The 10,955-nt window shown below is 43.8% G+C and overlaps 3 protein-coding genes across 3 annotated transcripts; 1 reads left to right on the forward strand and 2 right to left on the reverse strand.

Annotated features, from left to right (window-relative positions):
• Positions 1-10: 10 nt before the first annotated feature.
• BYT42DRAFT_582860 (uncharacterized protein) lies at positions 11-3,169 on the forward strand. The gene is made up of 14 exons (XM_051569732.1): positions 11-61; positions 127-329; positions 391-535; positions 611-757; positions 839-886; positions 948-1,028; positions 1,103-1,366; positions 1,428-1,613; positions 1,690-1,783; positions 1,863-1,982; positions 2,053-2,364; positions 2,441-2,460; positions 2,526-2,814; positions 2,908-3,169. The coding sequence occupies exons 1-14, from the start codon at positions 38-40 to the stop codon at positions 2,964-2,966; spliced, it is 1,992 nt and encodes a 663-aa protein (XP_051420142.1). The 5' UTR covers positions 11-37; the 3' UTR covers positions 2,967-3,169.
• Positions 3,170-3,289: 120 nt separating this feature from the next.
• BYT42DRAFT_617105 (uncharacterized protein) lies at positions 3,290-4,177 on the reverse strand (the record flags this gene model as incomplete). Its single annotated transcript, XM_051572143.1, has 2 exons — positions 3,290-3,825; positions 3,904-4,177. 2 exons carry the CDS (start codon positions 4,175-4,177, stop codon positions 3,290-3,292), a joined length of 810 nt encoding a protein of 269 aa, XP_051420143.1.
• Positions 4,178-5,762: 1,585 nt separating this feature from the next.
• On the reverse strand, positions 5,763-10,396 carry BYT42DRAFT_617106 (Dos2-interacting transcription regulator of RNA-Pol-II-domain-containing protein; the record flags this gene model as incomplete). Its single annotated transcript, XM_051572144.1, has 23 exons — positions 5,763-5,784; positions 5,845-6,173; positions 6,256-6,411; positions 6,495-6,665; positions 6,761-6,864; positions 6,926-7,061; positions 7,133-7,195; positions 7,265-7,379; positions 7,451-7,688; positions 7,748-7,980; positions 8,046-8,104; positions 8,197-8,330; positions 8,425-8,586; positions 8,657-8,879; positions 8,950-9,048; positions 9,109-9,196; positions 9,274-9,374; positions 9,446-9,585; positions 9,651-9,745; positions 9,824-9,956; positions 10,027-10,086; positions 10,143-10,232; positions 10,306-10,396. The coding sequence occupies 23 exons, from the start codon at positions 10,394-10,396 to the stop codon at positions 5,763-5,765; spliced, it is 3,042 nt and encodes a 1,013-aa protein (XP_051420144.1).
• Positions 10,397-10,955: the final 559 nt, after the last annotated feature.

Here is a 10,955-nt window from a genome sequence, read left to right on the forward strand (position 1 = left end):
TGCGGCCCCAGTGCCTTTACCGCTTCCCAGATTCACCATGTCCTTTGGAGTAGAACTAAAGGTAAGGCATCAATGCAACGGGTTTCCAGTAGTTGACTTGGTGCTCATACCTTATGGTGAATTCAGGATCAGATACCGGCTATTACGGAATACGTGGGGGACGGGATCCAGTCGTTGCAACAACTTCGCCAGTTTGTTCGAGAACGCAGCAACATTGAGCGAGAATATGCACAAAAACTGGAAAATCTGGCAAAAAAGTATAAAGGGTCAGGAAAAAAAGCAACCATGACAGACGCGTCCGATGAGTGGGACTGGAACAATAATTCCAGGTAAATCTTAAAAAACCGGCTATATTCAACTGCGATTGAACTAACCTCGATCCCACATCAGTACATGCTCCGTAGCGTGGTCTTCGCTTCTTGCGCAGACAGATCTGATCGCGCAATGCCACTTTAAGCTCGTGGACGAGCTGAACGGGTCCGTCGTGGAAGCATTGAAAACATCCGCGGCCATGAAAGAGGAAGCTCGAAAAAAGGTAACCGCCGAGCCAAGCATTTTAACCTATGACATGAGGATACTCACTCAAGGGACGGATTTGCACTTATATTAGCATATCGCGTTTTATCAAAAACTGAAATCGGAGCGGGACAAGATCTATTCGGACAAAGATAAAGCCAAACAAACGTACGATGACGCTTGCGCAGAAACCGAGAACATACGTGCCAAGATTGATAGAGGCACAGGAGATCAATCCAAGGTATAAGAAAAAAAAAAGAGCATGACAAAAGGAGAAGCCCTTGACAAACTAGGTACTGACTTGGAAGCATGTGGATGGTAGCATCAAAAACAGCTGGATCAGGCGTTGCTGGATTGTTACAACAGCAAAGTAAGATACCGCAAAGGCACAGTAAGCAGAAATAATGATGTAGTAACCGGATGGGTACTAGAATCTCTACCTTCTTGCCATTGGCATGGCCAATGCTGAACGGTCGAAATACTTTGAACAAGATCTATCCATGATCGCTGATGTAAGCCGACATCATCACCAAGAAAAACTCTGCATGTCTTGATGATATTCATTTGTCGCCTTACGTTTACTTAGCAACTGCAAGACTTGGACCGTTCACGAGTGTTTGCATTGCAAAAAATGTATACGACTTATCTCAACCTGGAAAAGAAGACACTGCACGAATTGGTGGGTTATTACGACACGGCCCTGGAATCGACGCAGAAAATGGATCCGGATGTGGATGCGGGCGTCTTTATACGCGATGCACTAGGATCATCCGATAATCACGATGCCGCCGCCAATGTGGAGTTCCACTTTATTCCATGGAACGGCCATGGTTCGACAACCACTGACAGAGTAAAAGAACTTGTCGTGCATTGCTATTATTATTTTTTCTTACGGTTCAGTATACGCATAGGATGATCATCTTGTAGCCAACGATTCCGCTACAATTTTCCTCAATAACAAACTGATCAAAAATCGAAAATTGCTGGATACATTGGCCGACGATCTTTCCAAACGATCCACCGAAATGATGCAACTCGAAAAGGCAGTCGACGCCATTGACGATAGAGCGTCCACAGAGTATGACACGGCCAAAGAGGTAAAAATTACCAGGAAGAAAAAAAAAAAAGAAAGCGTTGTTTTCACCTCTGTGTTCCTTGGTTTTGTGTTTTTAGAAACTGGTTGCTGTGATGCGGGATATCACTTTGTTATCTACGCAAAAAGTAAGAGTTAAAAGCGAGGTGGATCTTATTATACGCAATATTGGAGGTAAATAATAAGAGACATGGGGCAACCAGCATGATTTGACTAAGCAGAGAAAATTCATTCACGAACGGGCGGATCTTAGATGGCGGACTTCAGGCGCAAACTCATGATTTCAAACCTTCCTCTTTTACTATCCCTACGACATGCGACTATTGTTCTAGTACGATTTGGGGATTATCCAAACAAGGGCTGACATGCAAAGGTAAGCTGACCCATGCCAAACCAAAGGTCACGTGGAGATTCACAACTGGCTATGTGTATTTTTTTCTAAGCGTGTGGATTCAATTGCCATGCCAAGTGTGAAATGAAAGTGGCTCCAAATTGCTCTCGTACCCGAGGAAAAATCAATCGCCAGAAATCAATCAGTTCAGCCTCAGTACGATCCGTATCTTCCTATAAAGCTAACCCCGAAGCCACCGCAGATAATTCAAGGGCCGAATCATTCACAACGCCTATTGCAGCGCCTGTGCAAGAGTCAACGGGACAGGAGCCTTTGGCACGCGCTCTGTACGATTACGAAGCACAAACTATGGAAGAATTATCGATCATGGAAAACGACGTTTTAACTGTACTGGAGGAAGATGGTAAAAAAAAATTCACTTTTTCATTAAATTGAACGAATACAGGTAACTAATCTTTGAAGAATATATTTTGTGACAGACGGATCTGGATGGATCAAGGTAAATGAAAAAAAAGGGGTGTGGCCGCTTGAAAATGAGGCTCATTTCTGCTGGGTATGATAAAGGCACGCAAGGGAGACCAAGTAGGACTTGTTCCTGCCAATTATGTTGCCCATGATGATACTGTTCAGGATATGCGGTCATCACCAGACACACCCATGACGGAGACGTCGATTTCTTTCACTCCCGCCATGTCGACGCCTGCTGTGGAAGAACCGGAGCCCGAACCGGCGACGGTCCCGGAAGTCGTAGTTGCGTTGTACGACTTTGAAGCGGTGAATGCGGATGAACTGAATATACGACAGGGCGATCAAATCTTGGTGACTAAAAAAGATGACAGCGGCTGGTGGGAAGGTAAAAGAAAAAACGTCATTCATATCCAATGCTACTTGCTGACATTTAAATTTGTTGATATTTTCTCTCTCTTTTGATCTGGAAATGGGCCAGGTACTTCGAACGGTAAAACGGGTATTTTTCCAGCGAATTATGTTGGTCCATGCCAATAAAAGAATAAACCAAAAAAAACGGACGTTCGAGAACAATCATGCTACGCTAGGATTCATGTAGTGGTTATATAAATATCATGCAATGGCTTTGTTTGACCGCAACTCGCGATGCCACCACACAAAACCATGATTTGCAATTGCTCAGCTGTGGTCGCAGTCCATTGTATAGTAGAATGAAGGTACAATTAACCAAAAAAAAAGATACATATATACAAGCTTTATTAAAAGCAAAACAATTGAATACATTATAAACAAAAAAAATTAAAATTGCAGATAGTAAAGAGAAAAAAAATATATATGAGTAACCGTGGGTTTCACACAGATTAGCTTTCGTATTCCTCGATGAGGTCTTGCTGGATTTTGTCGGTCAAGCTTTCGAGTTCATTGTCGAATCCTTGACGCAATTCCGTGGCAACGGTTTCCAGATAGGTGGTAAGTGCGGGTTTCTGTGAAGATGGCATGGAGGTGGGAGGGGGAGAAAAGTAGGCCCCCAGTCGGGACGAGGAAGGTATCAAGGATTTTAAATAGTTTATCCACCGTGAATGGCGACAAGAAGAGTGACTGTCGTCCGTGGCGGACTTGATCACGTCGCACTGTTTCATTGCGTGCATAACGTGCGCCGTAATATCGTAATCTCGGATCGTCTTAAGAATATGGAACGTCACGGCTTCATTCAACGAATGCACAAAAGACGCCACCTCGTTTTCAGGCAACGGCTCTCCGGGCTTGATATCAATGTGAGTAGGCCACAAGGTGGCAATAAATCCGTCTACAATAGGCTCCACTTGAGAGAAAACGTGATTGTTCATCTCATAAAGATGCTGTCCAACGTAAGCCGGCAATTTCAGTACGCATTTCTCTAGAAAAAAATAAATACATGCCATGTAAGTGGATCAGTTGAGAGAAAAAAAAATGTGTGACGCTAAAGAGTGCGTACCATTGGCATGGGACAAGCCGATCAACGTCGCTTGTTCCTGAAAATAGGGCGTTCGTTTTCCATGACGATAGCTGTTGTATTGCATTTCCAGCAAAAGCACTTCGCTGTATGTACTCAAGACTTCGTCAACGATATTTTCATAGTAGGATTGGATATCATCCCGAATGGCGAACTCGGTGGCCAAAGGCCAATTCTCTTCGACAAAGACAAGCTGTCGACCCAACACGCTAAACACAAGTGTAGATAAAAGTACCAGGAAAGACAATTGCATCATGAATGAAGCATGAGCAAAAAAAAAAAAAGAAAAAAAAAGAGAAACGAATAAGCAATGCAGAAAAAAGAAGAATGAAAAGCCGGCCTTCTTATAAATGTTCAGGTCGTTCCCTCCTGTGACCGTGCGGTCATACCGTGCAAAGGCATAGCAACTTTTTTTTTCCTGTTATGGCTATTTCACCCTGACCGGAGTGGCTGGAAATAAAGTCCAGTGGGCCACGGTGTCGGATCCGGGTATTTCGGGGTTCGTTGAACGCGAAAAAAAAAAAGTGCCACGGCGGACACTGCCACGTCTCTCTTAGTCATGTTTACAGGGCGTTTGGACGGTTTTGCCGTGCTCCCTTCCGTGGGCGGGAGGTGGGCGTTTTTTTTTTTTTTTTTTTTTTTTTTTTTTTTTGGGCAAACATCGAAAAACATTCTACTGGAATAAATTAGTTTGCTTGTAATACAAACAAAGAGTTCTGTAACTGCAAACCGAGCCAACCGCGTTGAGTGGCATTTTTACTTAATTCTTGTGGTGATCTATCCAGGAAGCTTCTTATTACTCCTTCGCTTAGTATTGGTTTTCCCTTGTTACGGGATCATTTATGCCGATACTTTTTTTTTTGTCATCGCGCAGGAAGAATGGACCATGCGGTTTTTCTTAGTCAGCGTCTGGCACCAAGGAAACTCATCGATGTCGTTGTTTAAAAAAAAAAATTCTGGCCATGATTTCCTTGCGGAGTTTACTGACAATCTCTGTTTGATAATATGAAAATGACGTTTCATCCACCGTCGATTTATCCTTTTTTTTTTTGCGGACTGTCACTAAAAAACCAAGATCATTGCCCTGCAATTGCAATTGCAAAAATGGCACAGAATTTAGCATGCGCGTGTCAAAAAAGACCCCATGAATGAGGCAGTCCACGTTAGTACTTTTCCATACATGATTCTGTGCTCCGCATTGGGCTGTCCGAACCCCTCTCAACTTTTCACCTCCGTGGGTTATGTTCATATTTCTTCATTGAAAGATGCGGAGCTCTGATGTCGTTGCTAATGTTGGTAATATTGTTATTATTGTTGGCCGGTGCATGCATGTGTTGAATCTTGATCTTTGATGATATTTTTAGCATCCGCCTAGTGATAAATGAAACCGGTGGGTGCATCATGAGCAACTATGCGTTCATTCGGTACATCTTTTTCCAGCTTATCGGTCTTTGGAAACTACGCAAGAAGCGTATGACGACCTTAATGGATTCCCCGGGAAACTGCTTCCCCGAAAATTCCGGCTAAAGTATTCGGTTATCCTGTTGTTCAAATCTTCCCCAAGTAGCCCGCGCGGTAATCATCCTCTACTTCTGCGCATACACTTTGTGCATAGTAAAAAGCAAATGGTCAGCCATTGCGCAAGCAATTACAAAAAAAAAAATATACATCATCATAGACGCGATACAATGTAATGCAACCTGCACACGCACACACAGAGTAGATCACTATTCACAAAAAGGCCTGGTTTTTATTTTAATATAAACAACTGTTTTCATGCTTCTTCCCAGCATGAAGTTCATTACAATACATGAACAAGTTCAGGAAACCAGCTTGCCAATCTAACGGGATTCCATGGCAAACCTACAATGGATAGAATGAATCGACCGGTCGGTGACAGAAACTCATTGTCCAACGACTTACCATTGTTCCCTACAATCCACGGCCGCTCTTCGTACCAAGCGCTTCTTATCATCAAGAACGGCGGCCAAGGCTCGTACAACCATGCCAGCAAAAGGCTTAACAGTTTCGGCTGGGCATGCCTTGACAAAATGAGTGAGACATTGCACAGCGGCAATCCGTACTGCCGTGGGTCGATCGCGGGTCAGTGATATTAATGCTCGTATGACAGGTTCTACTAGTTGTGCAGCTGGGCCCGCTGCTGCAGGCACAATGTTCTGTATCACCGCAATCATGATCAAATTCATGTGCGTATCGTGTAACTCCAGTGACGCGATGATCGACGGCATAAGCTACAACGGGCGGCATAAGATTTTTTTTATAGCCATGATTGGATCGCCATCAGTGTGCATCGTATATAAAAAAAATACTCACCCTCGTCACGTCATTGGCTGCAATCTGCGATGGAACGCTCGACAAGATGTCCGTTAATGCAACCAAACAGCTGAATTGGATTTCATGATTTTCGGAAGCCGCGCCTTGCAGTAACGGCGATAAGCAGTGGTTGAAAACGCGTTGTCTATACAAGATCTGGAAAAAAAAATACAAGTGTTCAATTAGGCTTTACATGCACCTCACATGACCTACAAAGAAAGGGCCAATTTAAAACTTACAGAAAGTGTAGCATGGGACGCCTTATTTAGTAAAAAATCATCTTGGCGTAGAATGACTGCGAAACTTTGGGCCGCCTCCTTTCCGAAATGGGGCGATTGACACTGATTCACGATACTGTCCAGCAGTTCGAATCCCAGGCTGTGGCCTCGTACCAGCAGTCCTTTTACCAACTAGACGGCAATAAAACAAAAGTTTTAAGTATGCATCCCCAATCTTGTTCTGCGTTGTGCATTTTCTTTTTTTCTACTAGTTTCGTTTATCTTACCCAAGTCGTCATAAGGAAGGATCCCTGTCGTTGACTTTTCACCGTGGTATTAAAGTTATTAATGAGTTCTAGGAATAAACGGCGAATGGACGGGACAATATCATCTGCCACTTTGTGTATCAATTTTCCAAAGTTCTTGACTGACCGATAGAGATGCCCTCTTACCACGAATATATTTATTAACGATACACGCCGTCGCCATGGCGAGTGATTGCACTTTAATCAGGCACGGTATCCGTAAACTGGTGTGCACAATATTGTCGAGGAATTCGGCAACCTCACCGGCGGGCAGGTATTGTACCTAGAATAGTCTAATGAGGAAAAAAGCTTCCTTCCCCTTTCAAACAAAACCCCAAGGTGATTCTCACTTACATCGCGTCGGCTGTTGCCTATAATCGCTGTGAATAATATGGTGATATCAGGGATGGAATCTTCCTATTATTCAAAACATCAGTAAGAATCAATATCACGGGCATTTGTCGGTTGTCCCTTTCTTTTTATTACCATAATTGGATCATAGAGTTTGTTGGCAAACGTCGGTGTAGGTGGTAACCCCAATACACTCGTGTCGCCTCGAACAAACAAGTTGAAAGTATCCGCCATGATGGAATTTTGCATGCTAACATAAAATGTGTGAGCGATTTTCCTGCGCTATTTTTTGGGTATGGTCATCCGACATATTTTTTTTACCTTGCGTTGGATTTTCTAACAATGATGGCGAGTATAGAGGCCAGAATGTTCACGACGGAATCAGGGAGATACCAGGAGCAAGTCGGTGGACTCAAAGAGGCTTTGACGCAGTTTGTCAAAATATAAGGCAAGAGCATCGTTTGTCCCAACTGCAAGACCTCGGCATCCGTAATGACCACGGATAACAATCGAGAGATACAATTAGCTAGGGCGCAAGCATACGCCATCACCTTGGTATCTAAATCAAACTGGGTCAGTCATTTACATGATTAATCCAAAAGCTCGGGATCACTTTACCTGTGTGTTCCTGAACCGCCCAATCAAATTTAGTGACCAAGGGCTGGACAATGGCGGTAAAGAGAGAGGGTAATCGGGCCAGATGTTCAATGGACGATAGCGCATCGGCATAATGATCAAACACGGGATGATCCCCATCCGGAAGTTGACTGATAAGATCGGGAAAAGTGTATCGAGCAATCGAAGTAGGGTTGCGTTTGGATAAAACCACCAACGTCGATAATGCAAGTTCTCTGTCCAAGGAATTGAAAATTTAGTGTCCTTGTAATTTTTAAAAGCTACCCAAGGATGGTCTTACCGTAGTGGTGGATCATCGATGGTGAGCAAACGTGTCAGGTGATTGACGGTGATATCCATCTGTACAAAGAGGTCAATTTTCATGGAAGCAATGCTGTTATGATTTGTGTATCGGTACTTGCCTCATCAGGAGCCATAAAATGCCTCATCACGGCCATCAGTCGTATGCCCTGAAGACTAGAATATCTCAGCTGACGATCGGTGGCTTGCTTGCCTATCAGTGATAAAACAAACACTTGGAGAATTTGCTGCTTGTACATTAACAAGGGCGTTTGCAGATCGCGTTCTGTTACAATTAAAAAAAAAAGAAGGCAGGGGAAGGAGAGGAGGTGTGTTTGTTAGACCGCACGAGAAGCAAACGAGGTGTGTTGTGAACTTACGTGATTTGACATCATCCACAGATCCATATTGGCTCTTGCTGGCTTCGAGGATTTCGATAAAAATGTCAAGAATGGCCTTTTGTCGACTGGCAGGATCCGTGATCTTGAACTGCTGATAAAGAAGCGGAATAGCCGCATGAGCCACCGAAGTACAAGCGGGATCTACAGAGCAGTGTCAATGAGATTGCCTTTTTGCTCGCAACCAAGCAATTTTCCTGGCCATCTCACGTACCGGATGCGGAAGCGGCTGCACGAAGAATGTAAGCGGCCGATTTGGCTTTCTTTAATTCCGGTTCTTTCAATTCTTCAATACATTCATTCAAAAGCGCGTCAATGGCTTTTTCCACGGGATCGCGGATATTAGCAATGCTAATGCCAGTAGCCAAGGTCGCCACCACACTATGGATCGTATCCAAGGCGGCCTTTTCCATCGCCACATCCGATGCATAGTACACCTAAACCATGATCCCGATTTTTTGGTTAATTCGAATGCGGTCGATCGCGTTCAAGCATTCATGTACGTACCTCTTTGACAAGCGCATTAAACATGTTGTATGCATGCGGCAAAAGTGCGTGAGCACCATATGTCGACGCACAAAGAGCAATAGTGTCCATGACATCTTTCTATATAAAGAATGAGAATGACTGTGTTCCACCAGGGACTGTACTGATGCTCATATTTACCTTGGCGCTGCCGGCCCATGTCACCAGTTTTTCGATGAGCAAAGGAGTGGCAAAATTGGCAAAGTAAGGTGTGGCAGCGAGGCAGCGTCTAGCGTTAAAAAAATACAAGCAAGGGGGATCAGCCATGAAGAAAAGTAATTCAAAAAGCCCATCTGGGTTTCCTACCTTAGACTTTCTTTCAGATCATCAGTGGTAATACCGTAAGGATCGTTGGGAGGAGGCGTGAATTGAATGGGGAAATAGCAAAAGACGATCTCAAATAGATCCTATATTGTGAAAATCCATAAGTCAACCAAGGCCAGTTCACTTTAGGTTGTTCAAAGATTCAGTTCGTTACCTCGACGTGACGAGATATATCGAATTTATCAATAATAACGCGGATGAGCTCGAAGGCCACCAATAAATTACGCGGATCCTTTTCACCGTCCATAAAGTTCACAAAGCCGGGAATAAAGTTCAGATCCGGTCCTTGCAAGGCTACCAAGCATTTACCGTTAAGCGCACAGCCTCATTCTCCGAACCAACAACAAATTGCCACTTACCTGGCAAATGATGCTCAATGCATTCTCCAAAAAATAAAAAGATTTTATGTCGCGTCGATTGGATCAATTTTTTGCTGTCAATTTCCGAAAAGATGCTAGGCAGATGGGAAAAAAAAAACCACGCCGAGTGAGACTTTGGCGTCATTACATTGAAAAGCGCGATATCGACTTACGATTGGCAAATCAAGGTAGCATGGTGACTTTTGAAACACGGCGTGGCTGTCACCACGCTCAACATATCAAACCACGGGGCAACCATCGCGGGGTCGGCGAGGTGGGTGGACACGAACTCCACCAAGGCTTGCACTGCATACAGCGTAAGAAAAACAGTTATAGACGGGCTTTGTATCACGCCAGGTATTTAGCCATGCCATACCTGCCACATTGTCGAGATTATTTCGACTGTGTGAGATGACTTGAGTCGAGAGATCGATGCCTAGATATCCGAATGAGAATGCGCACGGTCTTGGTCAATTTAAAAGCAATACGTACATTTGGCTCGGTAGACGCCTTCTGCCTCGTCCCACCAAGCGCCTACTATGTCGAGCACATTGGATATAGTGATGATGGACTTTGTCAGGTCTACATTGCAGGAAACACACAGTCAGCGCTTACATCAACATGCAAAAAACCCACCGGGCAAGAAGCCAATTACCTAGGAGAATGTGTGCAAGGAGTGACGGATCGACTTCGTCACGAGAGGACACGAGCCAATCGCTAATGAGCTGGCGACAACGGCTGGTCATGATATCGATGTCTTTATTTTCTGTTTTTTTTTGTTCCCCTTCCAGACTAAGATTATCAGATTTTTTCCCGAATGAGTGGATGATTTTATCAGATTTTTTTTTGAACTGCCATGACTGCCAATTTCAGCCAATGACAAATCTTTTTTTTTCATTATTTTGTCTCTGTCCAGCTGTTGCAACGAATAATGCAAGGCAGGTTTTTTAAGATCATGGGGGAACCCCATTTTTTTTTTCAGAATTAAAGATATGGACTGGCCATAGCTGAGCGATTGATATTTAATGGTAAGTTACTGTTTAGATTAGAATGACTTTTTGCGCATTGTGTATTACGGCGATGACCCTGTGTTAAGTTTGTGTGTAGTTTCCATAACAAGTAAAGCCGCAATTTGTCATGGCCGTTGCGGTGTAAGCGACATCAGTGGTGCCTTCGAGACTCAAATCGATACCTTCAACAGATGATAGTGGGGGGGGGGTAGTAGGGCCTGGAATGAAAGATCTGATCAAGCATAAATCTTATTGCCACGTTCCAAATATCCCATGACCCGTTGGTTATCTGATT

Source organism: Radiomyces spectabilis (genome assembly GCF_025331425.1).
Source record: "Radiomyces spectabilis strain NRRL 2753 chromosome Unknown BYT42scaffold_12, whole genome shotgun sequence".
NCBI classification, from domain to species: domain Eukaryota; kingdom Fungi; phylum Mucoromycota; class Mucoromycetes; order Mucorales; family Radiomycetaceae; genus Radiomyces; species Radiomyces spectabilis.

Coding starts and splice junctions, on each gene's coding strand:
- BYT42DRAFT_582860 (XM_051569732.1), top strand. CDS start 38: ATGTCCTTTGGAGTAGAACTAAAG. Junction 536..610: donor AAGAGGAAGCTCGAAAAAAG/GTAACCGCCGAG, acceptor CACTTATATTAG/CATATCGCGTTTTATCAAAA. Junction 2,365..2,440: donor AACTGTACTGGAGGAAGATG/GTAAAAAAAAAT, acceptor ATTTTGTGACAG/ACGGATCTGGATGGATCAAG.